The following is a 15,671-nucleotide window of genomic DNA, read 5'->3' as shown; positions in this document are numbered from 1 at the left end:
GTGGGGTCTGCCCCGACTTGGGGACAAATAATCAAGCACAGACCTGCCCTCCCCGAGAGAGCCCAAGCCCTGCCTTTGGACCCCATCTGCATTTACTTTGGCCTCCACAGCATGCTGTGATGATGATTTCCCCAATCTAACACCCAGGGAGGGCCAGAAGCACCACATCTCACAGGATCAAAGCTGTGGCCACGAGCTGACTAGACTTGCCCAATGTGTGCCCCATAAACACCCATCATCTCCACAGCAGGGTGTAGCTTTATCACCAGGCACAGTGCGAAGCAACGTTTTATTCAAGACAGCCCTTCCCTTTGCAGGCTGGGCATTTACACCGCAGGACCACGGCTGCAGCAGGTGTCGGTGGCGAGGGGGGGTGGCAGCACAGGCAGACACCTGCACGTCCACCCCAGGAGACAGCGCTCAGCCGCACTTGCCCAAGCACTCGAGGAGCTCCATGCGGATGGCGATGCGCACATGCCAGCCCAGCGGGATGAGCCGGATGTAGCGGGCCACAATGGGCGGCCGCAGCAGGTTCTGCACCGAGGACGAGCGGTCTGAGTTGCCGTAGAAAACCTGGGGAGAGAGGTGTGGGCGGGCGATTAGGGGGCTAGAAATCCTGCCCCATGAGTTTGGGGTGCTTGTGCAGAGCAGAGCCGGAGGAAGGTCCCTCTCCCCTACCCCCAAAACAAAAAACCTGAAAATTATCAGGATGCAGATGGTTTTTGTTACACTAACTGGATTTTCTGAGTAAGTCCCTTTCCCCGCATTGTTCCTCCACTTTTTCTGGTTAGGCTAGACTTAATCTCTGCCCCACTGTCTCTCATTTGCCTTCCTCCAGCAGGGCACCGTGTGTTTGGAGTCAGTGTGGCTGGCCTTGGCTGTTTGCAGTTCACAAGTCAGGCTCCCAGACACACCAATACAGACAAAAAAAATGTATTGGGGGGGCCCTTCCCCAGTGCCTGGCTGTGCTGCCATGTCTCCCGCTGCCGTGACCTGTTTTGGGGGGAAATTTCAGCACCTCCCCAGGGCTGTGGGAACCCTGCAAAGCCACCAGAGCCTCCCATACTGGGATGGGGCCATCTCCATGGATGGACGCCGAAGATGCCTGGGAGGCAACAGCTGTGGCATCCCCCAGCCCAGCTCAGTCATGGCTGGGGTTGTGAGGCCCCAGCCAAGAAAGGTGTTTTATCATGGAGGCGCCACTTCCCCTTCGATGCCAGCTAATGCCTCCATCCTGCTGAGTTTATTCTAAACGCCACCATCATCATTAGCAAAAAAATGCGTTTTGTACTTCTGTTGCTGGTCACTGTGGCACTTGCTCTTAGCACCAGCGGGGAACGACACTCCCCTCCATGCTGCCCCTGGATATGCGGTGAGTGATGGGCCCCATCCACCCCGCTTCTCCCACAGGAGCCCCTCTTGGGGCACCTCCCCACTGGGACCCGATGCTTTCCTATCACCGAATGTGCCCCGCCTCCTCTCCAGCAGTGGCCAAAGTATGAAGTCCACCAACCCGGTTGTTCCCGGTCTGATCCTTGTAGTAAACCCAGTTGAGGTTTTCATCGGTGCGGTACTGCACGCTGTACTTGGTCATCCACTCATCAGCATCGCAGCGCCCTTGTGTGAGGATCCCCGAGATCACCTTCACCTCCTTCAGGTCGATCTGCAGCCATTGCCCATTGTCCTGGTACTTGGAGAGCCATGCACACCTGGGGGGACACCACCAGCCCCGTACATCCTCCATGGCTGCCCTCCCATCCTGCCCCTCCTGCCCCCATGCTGCCAGGGGACCCCCAGCCCCCCTCCCCCCCCCACCCCCCTGCCCATGGAACCTCTCGGGGAGGTATTTTCAGACTCACCCAAAGCCTTGGCCATTGAGGCGGGCCTTGTTGGCTGTCCAGGAGGAGTACCAGCCCGTGTACTGCTCAGGGTTGGAGCAGCTTATCTGGTCAGGGGTGACGGCGCCGGACTCGAAGCCCAGGGGCTTGTGGTAGGGGCACTCTGCAGAACAAGGGAAACAACATGTTACCATAAGGCCACAAGTGGGTTTGTGTCCTGGTTGCATTTGCACCCTTGTTGTTAACACCCTCTGTAGTTTCACTGCTCCCTGTCCTCCCTGGCTGGGATGCTGGGGGTGCTCTTAAACCCAGGCCACAAGCCCTGCAATATTTGCTGCCCAGGGGCCATGGGGCATTCGTTTCTAACTCTTCTCTTGTATGAATTTCTGACTGTCCTCTCTATCTCAAACTTCCTAAACCTGTGCTGCCTGCAGCATTTGGGGGGAAAGGTTTTATTCAGATGTTGCAGTCCAAATCTCCTTCTTGCAAGCACCTGGAAGCAGATCCAGATTGGATCCATTGACCTGGATTCAGCCTTCAGGCTGTCAGCCTCTGCATGGTCCTTGAGAAATGCCTGACATGGCTTTTCTTGCTGGGCTTTATTTCCTTATGCTCCTCCATTCACTGTCTTGATTTATGGCTATCCCTGCAGGGAAAAATTGGTGAGCCTGCTCTGATCATCCCTCCACAAGCACCCTCAGATCTTCTGCATTTTCTGCTATAGGGACTATCTTTGTATCTGGAGATGGTCTTGTCTTGTGGAAAACCTGCAGGTACCCTGATGCCAGTGAGGTGTAATGCTTGGCCCTGCCGAAGGCTCAGGGATCTCCATCTGAGTTTTTTGTCTTTAGATCTTCAGGTTACCAAACCTGACCCCGCAGCTGTCTTCTGTGATAGCGAGTTCATCAAGACTCCCACTGGCTGCAAAACCACTAGGGGCAGAAATAGTCAATCATCATTAAAATTTTTATGTGGTGCGTCACCACACAGTGCTCTGGAAGGCAAGCCTTTGGCGATGCTTCTGTGCAGAGCACTTGCATGCTACCTGGACCTCGCTGGGTTTTTTTATTGCAATTTTTTTATATATATATATGTGAGCCGATTATCGCTACATATCTAGATACACATAAAGAAGGTGCTCACAAATGTCAGATGGGAATTGCCTGGGCAAACTTGTATATCATGGGCAGTTTTTTTCTAATTTTGCAGCCTGTGGCCCATGTGTGGTCCCCCAAGGGTGACTGTCACATTTTCCAGTTTAGTGTAGTTCATTTCACGGGTATCAGCAATAAAGGAGAAAGCAAAGCTCTGCGTAGCTTCACACGTGGGTAGGACGTTTCCTCACCATAGCCATGCCTGACTGACCAGCGTGATGCCTTGTGTTAAAAATGACCAACACTTGGGGAGCACCAGCAGGTGCTCAGGGCCAGGTGTAACCATGGCCTTCCTGGTGCAATGCCCCAGCACTGCGGCAGAACGGTCAATGTCTCATTAGCAAGCTCCACTAGGTCAATATCATACACATCAATATCTCATTAACATATCTTGCTCAGTTGGTGCATCATTAACATGTTTTTCCCCATGAAAACACGTAGCCACTGTCCCACCTTCCTCCAGGCACGGAAACATCACGTTTTTCCACCCTTCCTCCCCTCGTGCAAGAGGGCGGCCAGGCTGGGGTGGCCCTGCGTGTTTACTACTCGGCAGGCTTATCTCGAAGAACATGTAACTTTACTTTTAGCAACACTAATCTGCAGACCAAACAACTTTAATGCAATTAGCAGGTCACCTTCTGGCGCGTCCGGCTGTGCCACATGCAGGGACCCACAAAACAGATGCCTGGTGCCCGCCTGCCCAAACCGGCTCAGCCATTTAATGCCGTTACCGCCAACCTGGAGAAAACTCATGCAGCGGCTGCGAGGCCAGCTGCTCCCCTCTGGCTGTGCCAGAGACAGCTCTGCAACACCTCAGCACGGCTGCTCTGCAAACCTTCCCTGAGCAGCAGAGATGCCGGGCCACACTGCTGTGGCTGGGGTGGGTGAGGAGAATGCAAAGTCCCCCCTGCCTGGGGAGAGAGACAGCTGGGAGATACGGTGACAACATTCATTATTCAGGAGAAGAGCCTTCATTAAGCAAGGAAGATGCCTTCATTACTCAGCTAGATAATGCTAATGCGTGAGAGCACCCCTCATACCTCACCTGGCCAGGAAAACTAGAGCTGCTTCTCACACACACGTGTCCCTCAGCCATGGATGGATCAACCAAACCTGCCATGTCTCCTTTTCTTCCCTTCCCTTTCAAGGGGCAACAGTTTTAAACAGAAAGAGTGTAGGTTTAGATTGGACATAAGGAAAGAATCTTTTACAATGAGGGTAGTGAGGCACTGGAACAGGTTGCCCAGAGAAGTTGTGGATGCCCCATCATTGGAATTATTCAAGGTCAGCTCGGACGGGGCTTTGAGCAACCTGGTCTAGTGAAAGATGTCCTTGCACATGGCAGGGAAGTTGGACTAGTTGATCTGTAAAGGTCCCTTCCAACACAAACCATTCTGTGATTCTGTGATTCCTTGGTGCAAGCAACAGCAGGGTGGTACCAGGCTGTAGCAAGGCTTCGGATGGAGAATTATACACTGTTAAGGTTGTTCAACAGCAAGAAAACATTCAGTAGGACCAGGCTGGCATGCCAGGCATAGGTGCTGGTAGGGAGCCACCATGAGAAGATGGACTTCCCAAGGGTTGGTCAGGAATCTCTGCTGGGCCAGCTGTGACTCAGCATTGCCATAGGGCTCTGCGGTGCATGTGGGTGTGACGATGCTGCTCCTTGCACATGACTTCAGGAAGCTGCAGGAAGCAAGGGGATCCTACCTGGCAACCTGGAGTGTGCAGTAATCTCCATTTATCCAAAATACGCTTTACTGCAGCTCCATGCAAAGGGATACAGTTACAGGTGGAGGATGTGCAGGTGGGGCACCTTCTGAATGGAGAGAGATTCAGACAAGGGTACAAGGACTGTGGGGACCTGCCCATGCCAGCTCAGACTCATGCCTGGGGCAGTGCATACGGGTTTCTTTCATAAGAGACTAGAGAAAACTCAGAACAAGAGATATAAAGTGTCATTTCTGGAGCACCTATAAGCACTTCTGCATCACAGGGGCTGTGTCCAGCAAATGCCTTCTTCCTCTTCATACCTCTCCTGTGGAGATACCGGTTGCAGAAACTGGAAGGACAGAGCCTGAGAAGCCATGACCCATTACTGGGGATGTTTGGGACCACTCTGCCCCAGGGACGAGACACCACTCATGTACTGTGGATGAATCCTCTCCTTGTAGTTTCTCTGGGCAGGGAAGAAGCCTGCGGGCAGTGCTCAAGCTGGGTGAGCCCCAGGTGGACATGGCCTCCACAGGAGCAGGGTGCATGGAGGGAGAGCTCAGGGGAAGCAGATGGCCCAGCAAGGATGGCTGGAAAGCTTCTGCGCTTGTCAGCTGCCCCACGCCATGGGAGGGAAACCTTCAGGTCCAACACAAGTGTGGGGTAGAAACACCTGGGATATCTCCCCTCTTATTTCTGTTTGTGTATGCCTGCAAGCTCTGCCAATGGTGTCATATCTTCTTGTCAATACACATTTTTATTTGCTTTCTAGCCTGTCCTGGCTTCCACTCAGAGCTCTTCCAGGGTAACTCATTTAACCTCCTCCCCCTTCAGGGCAGCCAGGCCAAACTCTGAGCACTGGGGTGACGATTTCTCCCATGTATCTCCCCTGGGAAACCCGGGGCAGCAAAACACACCTCAGGTTGTTGCACAACCTCTGGCAGGAGCTGGGAAGAGGTGGTTGCTAGTAGGTATGAGGAAGCACCCAGCCCCAGAGGGGGTGAACACCTCTGAACATCTGCTTGACAGAGGTCTGAACAAGAATACAGCTTCTGTGGGACACGTGTGCTAAACCTGAGGGTCAGCTGGGCACCGATAAAATCTTGCTGGAGTAATACATCAGGGAAAATGTGGCAGTTGCAGAGAATAACAAGGAAAGAGCTTGATCAGAAACCCATAAAACATGATCTGTGCAGAACGGCTGAAGTTGCTGAGTAGGGGCAGCCTGGAAAAAAAATCAAAGGATTGTGGTCTTTTACTTTTTAAAATTATTCTGCAAAGAAAGAATAAACTGTTTTCCTTGACCTCTGGGAAGACATGGACATGTCATAAACTAAACTGCAGCAAGTGAGAATCAGCCTAGCCGGTGCAAAAGGTTTCCTACAGTAAATCCTACACACAGAGGCAGCTGCCGCAGGCAGTTTCATGGAGCACCAGGCCAGGGGCTGTAGGGACAGGGCAGGCAAGTGCCCACTGGCACTGGTGAGCCTAGGCCACCCTGGGTGACCTCCCAAGGCCCACACACGTCCCCCGCTGCTGCTGCCCCTCTGCCCAATGGTGCAGGGTCACCCCACACCTCCCACCAGCGCAAGTCCCCCAGCCCCACCAGCAGCTGGGTTTGGAACAAGTACTGCCGCTGTAAGGTGCCACCTCTGCAACACAGGGTGCAACCGGGGAAGCTGCTGAAGATCACCAGACAAACACGACTAAAAGCACACTGTCCCATTACCTGGCATGCACTCTAAGCTGTTAGTCCCGCTGGACCACACCGAGTTAGGCCCTCCTTGGCAATTGCATTTGCAAGCCTTGCTGTGCCACAGCTCCAGTCTCTCATCCTAAAGGGAAGGTAAAAAAACCAATAATAAATCAACATAGTCATTGGCAATAGTGACATGAGGCTAAATCTGTGTCCTGAAGCTTAGACAGACACTCGCGCCCTCCCGGGCTGCTACACCTTCTCTGAGCCCCTTTCTTCATGCCAAGCCAGCACAAATCATGGGATGACACTCCCTTGAATTTAGAGGTCAAAGCACAGGCCTGGGCTTGGTGTCCCAGGTACGTTCCTTCCTTCATCCCTGAGGCACCAGAGCCAGGCAGTGCCGGGCCCCCAGCATTTACCTAGCAGCCAAACCAGCCGGAGGGACTTACCTCTCCCGGGGAGAGGGCCAGAGCAGCTGCGGCAGCAGGCATGGAGGGAAGAAGAGAGAGAGATCAGAAACGAAGATACGGCAAGCAAACCTCAGGAAATGCAATGAACATTTATGCCTGAGCTGGGGACAAATAAATTGAGGACGAATTGACAAGTCTACTGTGTTTGCCCAAGCTCATTGCCAGGGGAAAGCAAGAGGGCATGGGCAGGAACAGGGCAATGCGTGTGCCCATGCTGGTGCTACTCCCCTACCGTGTTTTCTTTTCGATGTCTTTGGCATCTCTTCTTTCTCGTCAGATACGCCTGAAACTTCCTGAGGAGGAAACCCATGCCGGCCCCTTTGGCCTCTGCTTTACAGCTAATTTTGCCCCTATCCCTTTTTGCTGTCTTCCTGCCTGCGCAGTTTCCCTTTCCCATTTTGCTCTTAAAATGTGTGAGCTGACGAAACCCAAGGGTGAAATCCCAACCTGGCACTACCGCAAATCCCTGGTGCCTTCCAAGGAGATGCAAGGTGTCTGACCTGAGATCAGTCCCTCTGGATGGCATGGAGGAAAATGGAATGTAAACAGGTCTTCCCAATCCATCTTACATACGAGACTCCCTTCTGTTTCTTTCTTAGAGAAAACTAGTTGTGGCCATAGAGGAAAGCTGCTATTTTTGTAACATCTGACCTGTTTTATCTCCTGCCTGTCACAGAGCAATGGCTTTTTTATGAGCTCTTTCCTTGCTGAAAGGGCTCTCCTGCTTCCCAGTGAAGCCCAAAGCAGACTATGTTAATAGCATTTGGACTGGCAGAATAGTGCCCAGACAACTATGGAAATAAAATAATTAAAAAAAAAAAAATAGTCCCATGACTGCTGATAACTCATCACCACAAGTCAAATGTCAAACCTCGTGTTTTCAATACCAGTTACGAATCTGCAAGCCACTAAGGACCACGCTATTGAGCAGGTAAAAACTTGCATAAGAGGAGCCGTGAGAAACCCACCACCTCCAAACAGAGGCTTTGTGAATAGAAAAAGAAGATCTTTTCATCAAATGAATTAGACTCTGAATTATTCACTGAAATTTAGTTATGATTTATTCATTCACACACTGTCACTTTGCTGAGCCTGGGAAGCTCCAGCTAATGCTGGAAATTTACATCTTGCACTTCTATAGGAAGTTTCATTTCAAAAGACTCCCAAACACTGTGCAATTACAATCAGCTGAAATATAAACTATATACAAAGCTCTGTTTATTACTGAAATGCAACTGCTCCTTCTGTGTAACACTGAGCCTGAATGTATGAAGGCTCTGAAAGAAAGACCCCAGAAAAGAACAAAATTATAAAGACATTTAAAAAAAATAATAATCTTTTCTTTAATGCAGAGGTGGTGTCCTTTGCTTCACTGTCCCAGGGCAGCGTTTCTGGCACCAGGAACTTATCGCATTAACCCAAGGCAACGGCCCTTGCAGAAGAAGTAAATGTCGGTCTACAATAAAAAGATGTGGCTTCTGGTCAGGCCCAGGAGGGAGGCAGGGGGGCACCCAGACCTCATCAGGCTCAGCAGGAAGATGTGGGTGCGCCTCTGCAGATCTGGCCTCTTGGAAAGCACAGGCTGGGGGCCCTGCACAACACTGTGCTCCACCTTTCCAGCACAGATGTTTCCTAGCCGAATCCTGTGACTTCTTGTGCAACAGGAAAAGCAAGGCGGAGGTGCAAGCCCAAGGCCACACAGAGCATTGCCACCTCTGTGCTGTGCCACACAGCATGAGGGTGGTTTAAGTCAATGCTGTCTGCCATCAGATCAATACGCTACAAACCAAGACATTATCAACTATCAAAACTGTACTGCCTTTGCCAGTAATAGCAATGTGGCGTGTCTCCTGCCCGCTTGATGCTCTGACGCCGATGCTGGAGCAGCACTGGCACCAGGGGTGTGGGACCTGGGCCAGTGGGAGCCTTTTCTGCCTCTCCAGCCCACGCCACGGTGGCCTTTTGCAGCAGGATGAGTGCCCTGCTCTGGAAGCACTGGCTGCAAGGACTAGCTTCATTACCCTGGGATTTTGGAGCCTGGCTCCCCAGCCAGCACAGCCCACCGTGTGTCCCCACCGCCCAGGTCTGAGCTCACGGGCTGCAGCCTCGGCTCCTCCAGTCTGCAGGCATTCAACTTTCATTTAGAGATGTGCGCTCACTACGTGTTTCTGAAGCTCCTTTGGAAGACTGATTTTTGTGGAAAATCTTTTGTGGGACATTGGGCATTTTCCTCCTAGTGGTTAAATGAACTTTTGCCTGGCAATGACCTGACAAGTGGAGCCACGCAGAGGTGAAAACAAAGGTGCCCTCACCTCTCTCCATAAACACTTGCCATTGGCACCTTGGGTACTGCGGGGAGACTTTAGAAGCTACAGAGAAAACCTCGTAAACAAACTAGCAAATGAATATTTTTGTATAGGAATAAAATATTTCTCTTTTCTCTTCCAGTGCATACCAGCAGCCCACTTACATGTGTCAGGTACATTTGCCCAGCATGAGGAAGCCTGCATTGTGGTGAAGTCTACTCTTGTGTGCTGTGTGCCTGTGGTGGGGAAAGGGGATGGAAATTACCAGGCTGATGAAGGGGTATTGCTTTGGGTCCATGCTGAGCCCTTCAGCACAAATCCTGCTTCCCTGCCCGGGTATTTCAGAGCCAAGATCAAAGTTTGGCACCTCATTGAGAGATGCAGCTGGAAACCCAATGGCTGTGAGCAAAACAACAGAAAAAAAAAAAGGAATTGTTTTCAGGTGGGTGGGTGTACGGTAGCACCTACTCAACCACCAGGAATAAACCCTCCTTCCCTGGCCACCCTGGTGTGTTGCTTGGGTGGCTGCAGCTGGCCAGTGACACCTGCTCCTGAGTTACAGGAGTGGCTTTTAGGGTTTTTTGGCTTGTCAGCCAGGAGACATCACTGCAATTCAAGCAAGGGCGTGGATTTCAAAAGCCCTTATCTGAATGCAATGCGTTATTTGGTCAGCCCTGCGACACACAGTGGTGCAAAGGCAGTGGCAGGGCAGGGGTGCCGGCATGCCACCCCCCCGGCTGTCCCTGGTGAACTGGGGTCCTCCGCCCCTCGCCTCATGGCTCACTGGTTTAAACATCTCCAATAGAAGGTCAGCTTTATTTTTTTGAGTTAAAATAAGTTAACTGCTAAGGGCTCGCTCCTGCAAGCAGCTCGGCCATCCAACCACCAGCAGCAGCAGCCTGTGGCACAGGGGAGCAGCAGGATCAGCTTGGGGTAAGTGGATGGGACAAATGTCCCACCTGGGCAGCGCGGCCCAATAATCCCTGGTGTCGGGAGAGGAAAAGATGCCCTTGCCTGCAGTCGGCCGGAAAAAGTAGTAATTGATATATTGGTGTGTTTACAGCTGTGACGGGCCCTGTCCTACAAAGGAAATGAAGAGTAAAGCTGGCTGCCAATAGTCTAAAAATGTGATGGGGAGCATGCTTTTATAGTGAGCATGTTTGCCTTCAAGGAAGGTTACAAAGATAATTGGTAATTGTAGGTCAGACAGAATGAATTGCTGCAATTCGTGGGAGAGTCATAAGTCCTGCACAGCCGCCGGGGGCTGTTGTTTTAAAAAAGTACATGACTGAAAAAAAAAAAAAGACCCAACATTAAAAAGGAAAGAGACCTATTTACAGCCCCCGCAGCACCCCAGGACATTCAGCAAACCATCAGTTCAGTGAAATAAATTATTACCTGTGTGTGCTTGTGAGAAGCAGGGAGATACAGCATGCACCCTTCCTGTCCCTCCATCCCACCCTGCAGCGTGGTGCATCCAATGCAACGCCATGCACAATTGCCACCCTGTACTGCAGGATTTGGGGACGGGGGCTTGGACAAACATCAGGGGATGATTTTGTGCTGCAGCACCCATCCTGGTGGGGCTGGGCTGGAGCACAGACCCCGGGGCAGCCCCGCTTGTCACCCACCGCTGGGCAAGATGGAGGGGAGAGAAACCCCAGGGACTGGCCTGGGTTTGGGGCTCAAGGAAAAGAGCTGGAAGAGGCAGTGCTGGGGTGCTGGGATGGGGAGGACATGGGTTCTCTGAGGTGGAGGTGGTATAAATCAGCAGCCACAACTTGGGACTTGCTGGGGAAAGGAAAGGGGAAGTAGTATCAAGGAGGCCTAGTTGCTGGCATTTTAATGACAGGAGCAGGTAACTGCATGTGTCCGAAAATTTGAGGTCATTAAGAAAGTGGATAAACAAGAGAAAGAAAGCAGGAAGGTAAGTGTGGGCAGAAGTAACTGTCAAACACTGAGCACATTTTGATAAGGTCACCTCTGAGAAAACATATTGAATATCCTGCCTGTAGGGCTACGACAGCAAGCCATCTTTTTTAGCGGGGCTAGAATTAATGACAGATGTACAAGCACGAGAAAGCACATTGTAAAATAAAACAGAGAAATAAAATATAACACAGAATAAATGTCAATCACTTCATTTACCAGAATAAGTTCACATAAACCTGATCATTGCAAGCAAAGTATGCGGAAAATGTTAATGACTCTGTTTATTGACTTTACGATTTCGGTGGCCTAGAAGCTTCAGCTGGAAAATAGTTAATTTTGCCTCTCATCTCTGCAAGCAACATCTCGGTTTAACAAAGCCCAGAGAGATGAGCAAAATTATTTTCTCTCTGCCTCTCCCAGTGGAGAGAACTCCCTCCGTGATGCAGTGCCTTCCCGGCATGGTGGCTCCTGCTGCGTAGCTCCTCACCTGCTTCCCTTCTGCACATGTGGGCCACAGGGCAAGGGAAAGAAAAAAAGCTTAAAAACCAGAAAAATGTCACTGGAGCACCAGAAAAGCTGTTATAGAAATGAAAGAGGTGGCTGGAATGAATGGCACTGTTTTCTGAAAGGCACAGCATTGCAAGCCCGTGTTTTCCTTGAACGCCACATTAGGAAGCATCAGGAAGCAGAGTTAGGTGAGGTGGTCTGTAAGCAACACAGAGGGTCGAGACACTGAAAAAAGCACTGCAGTACCTCCGTGCCCATAGGGTGCCAGTTTGTGGGTTGCTATATTATTAACCTAGGCTATTTTTACATCCCAGCCCTGGAAATCGTGCCAGGCATGCGAGGTGACTCACATCAGGCTGCACCAGCCTCGGTAGCAAGGTGCATTTGGGGAAGCTGCCACATCCCAGGCCACCATCGCACATGGCATTTTCCCCATCTCTCCTTGCCCCTGTGCCAGTGGCGATAGCCACAGGGACCCCTGCTGCAGCGGTGGCCAGTCCCCGGGTCCCCTCAGCAGGCATGGTACCCTAGCCCAGTTGTTTAGTGAATGCTTTTGCTGTTTTTACCCCAGGGCTTTTTCCATGGCCATGCTAAGCAGGCTCCACGGGGACCTGTCATAGAAACAGTGGCTTTATTTCTAAAAAGTGCAGGTTTTAAATGGTCCTTGGGAGCTATGCTGGCAGGCAGAGACCCCCAGGGCCTATGCAGACCCGTGTCCACCAAAAGATTTTGGGAGCCAGGCTGGCCTGGTGAAAGTAGGGCGTTCATCCAGGGATTCTCATCACCTAAAGCCGCACAGAGCCAAAAGCTCAGCCTTTTCCCCCCCTGTAGATGATATTCTCACCCTGGGACCCCCCAGCAGGGCTTCACCGCCCCGGCACACATCTCTGTTGATCACTGACAGGCACGGCCAGAGCCAGAGATTGAGGGCAAGAGGACCAGCACCAGCATTACCTGCGGAGGGGAGAAGGGCTCACACTTCACGTTAAGCTCCTCTCTCGTCCTTTAACATGGCTGCTGTTTTCCTCATTCACATTGTGGGGATTTTTCATGGTTTGATTATTTTCATTTTCATTTCATTTTTTTATTTGAATGATTTTTATTTTGTTTCCATTTTCATTCATTTGCATTGTGTCTCATTTAATATTTACTGTTATTTATCTGAAAGTGATAAAAACATATTTAAATAATGACAATTATTATTTAATCCATATATATTTCTCTTTTATGCCTGCTGTCTCCATAATGTTTCTACAATTTTTTTAATGTTGTGAAAATATTTGAAAAAAACATAAATAATTTGAAAAAAATCAACCTTTTCCCCTTTTCTTCTTAAGAGATGTATAATTATCTTTTTTCCCAAAGTGTTCCTTTGAAAATTTTTGGCAATTCCTGATCTCATTGACATGTTTGTTCCTTCCAGCTTAGAGCTATGCAGAACATTGCCCACATAGTAATTTCACTAGATGTATCGATTACGACAAAGGGCGGCACTAAAGATGTTATTTACTGTGATCCGAAGGTGGGTTTGGGCCTTTGATTTTGGTGTTTGTTTTTTTTTTCAAAGCTGCAAAAAAACAGAGAGGGAAAAAAAGAAATCCACTCTTTTAAACTGCTGAGACGTTCTTATTCCCCGCCGTGTCATGAGCATGGACGGAGTAATGTGGCGCAGGCATGTCACATTCAATGTGCTAAAAGCATATTCGTGTCAATCCGGGCGGCTCGGGGTGCTCCCCCTCACCATATGGAGGGGGCCCGGCAGCTGTTGCGGCTCTCGTCACCGGAGCCTGCCTGCTGCACCATATGCTGCTGCTGCTGCTGCTGCGGTGGTGTCCCCGGCAAACACGAGCCCAGCCAAGGCGCGGGGGCTGGGGGTGCTCCTCTAAGCCACCTGCTCTGCTGGAGAAAATAAGCTAAGGAGCTTATCACGGCATCAGTGCACGTGGCTCGGAGGACTGACCTAGTGGCACCTTCTCCCTGGTGGGAGAGGCAGGAGTGTGAGGGGGACCCGGGCAAAGGCTCGTTGCTCACTCTTCAGCCAGAAGAAGATACTTGGACCACAAAGCAGTGAAAAACAGTAAACTAAGAAAACTGTTAAATTAAGAAAATAAATTAAATACTGAAGGAGTGATGCCTGGAAAGTGATCCTGCAAGTAATTTTTCACTGCAGGCTCTCCAAAAATATCCTGATGTGTGGGTGTCCATTAAAAGCAAGCTGTGTCTGGGATTCAGAGCAAGGTATGAACTCACTCTGAGGACTAATTGCAGTTACGCCACCCATCAGGAAAAAAATGCTGGGTAAAACCAGCCTTCCAAGAAGCTCAGGCACCAATAACCTTCCCAGGTGAAACAAAGGAGAACGAAGAGATAAGGAGAACGCACAAATATTTGCTGGAAGATTAAAAGGAAAACCTATTAATTAGACAGAGCAGGGTACAGCCAAGCATAACGGGACGAAATGAAGGCATGGCTAGTTGAGGAACACTTTCCTATCCATGAGATTTGGTAGACCAAAATATTCAATGGAAACAGAGAAGAACAGAAAAAAAAAAAAAATAGACAAAGCCAAACACCGAGAATTTAACATCCATTGGGGAAAAGCTGGACTTTTTGATAAATCTGTCCTACACGCTGACAGATCATACTCTATTTACATGTTAGTGTTGGTAGATACTGCCTAGCACTTAGCAAGAGCAACCCCAGCCTTGTTCAAGATAATAGCAGCTTTGCCATTGGGTTCGATGAAGCCAGAAGTTCAAACACAACCCAGAAAATTATCTCCTTGTTCCACAGCTGGGTTAATGAAAATGGAAGGAGACCATGACCCTGAATTTCCTAGCTGCTTCTAGTTCCCGTTTACCTGCTATCATTGCTACTTTTCTGAAAAGTAAAAAGAGAAAGCCTCAAAATTGAGAAAGCCTCAAAACTGATAAATACTTTTCCCATTTTCTTGACTTATGATTGCTTTTTGTTCTTAAAGTGCCTTTCGAAGTTTTTTCCAGGCCAAAATACCTTAAAAAGCCTTTTAAAAAAGGCAGATCTCCATCAGCAATGTCTTGCTGCTAGAGAAAATGAACAGTTTTTGATTAATCAAGAGTTTTGATTAATGAAGGACCAGTCTTTCATGTTATACTGTACCCCATTTTTCAAATCAGCATTATTATTTACTCACTGGCTCAGCTGCACTACAATTTTCTTTGCAAATTCATATTTTGACAAATTATATGGCAATTTTTTTACACTGCAATTACTTTGTGAAACAGTTTTACTACTGAATATTCATAAAGCTGTAAGAACGCTGTTCACTCATATACATAAATTACACGTCTCCTCCACAATTTTGCCTTTCCCCGAATTATTTTGCTTCCATGAGAACGTAGACAAGAGCTTGCTTTGTACCCCACAGCCCCTGGCAGAAGAAAGAAGTGTGGTTGAAACAAGAAATACAAAGAGGGAGATCTGAAAGTGCCTCTCAGGAGGCAACGTGCATACCTTTGTACCAGAAAAGAAGAGACAGCAGGACGCTTCCCATCTTGAACTGCATCTTTTCCTTCCACTTTCAGGAATAGCTCCTTAGTGTGCTGCTCAGCTTGCTGGGAAGGCATGGGATTAACTTAAGCATTGCCTAAGCACCTTACTCTCCTCCATTCTCATGATTTCATCAAGCACCATCAAGCCAACCACACAATTATTACTGTCAAGCTCCATCCTAGAGGATGTGTCATGCGTAACACTCTTTAAAAGGTAAAAAGTACGGAGGTACCTACACTCTGAGTTCAAATCTGATTGTGTATGCAGACATACATCCAAATAAACAAGGATACACCTACTCAGAAACCACATATATCCCCTATACAAATGCAGAAGATGACTAATGCTTATAAAATATATGTAGCGCATATTGTCTATTGTATGTAGTATGTATTAATTATCTTCCACCCCAATTATTTACCTCTACACTGTCAATGCCTTTCCTAATAATAGCTGTGTGTAGAAATCTGCCCTGGCCTTACTGCTCTTTCAGTCTCCTAATTGCAAGGGGCTGAAAACTG

General features: G+C 49.3%; 1 protein-coding gene across 1 annotated transcript; it reads right to left on the bottom strand.

Annotated features, from left to right (window-relative positions):
- Positions 1 to 420: 420 nt before the first annotated feature.
- Positions 421 to 15,163, bottom strand: RS1 (retinoschisin 1; the record flags this gene model as incomplete). The annotated part of the gene is made up of 6 exons (XM_082496550.1): positions 421 to 573; positions 1,514 to 1,709; positions 1,860 to 2,001; positions 6,435 to 6,540; positions 6,854 to 6,879; positions 15,112 to 15,163. The coding sequence occupies 6 exons, from the start codon at positions 15,161 to 15,163 to the stop codon at positions 421 to 423; spliced, it is 675 nt and encodes a 224-aa protein (XP_082352676.1).
- Positions 15,164 to 15,671: the final 508 nt, after the last annotated feature.

This window comes from Vanellus vanellus (assembly GCF_965231255.1).
Source record: "Vanellus vanellus genome assembly, chromosome: 1".
Classification (NCBI taxonomy): domain Eukaryota; kingdom Metazoa; phylum Chordata; class Aves; order Charadriiformes; family Charadriidae; genus Vanellus; species Vanellus vanellus.
This window is presented reverse-complemented; position numbering and strand designations above follow the sequence as displayed.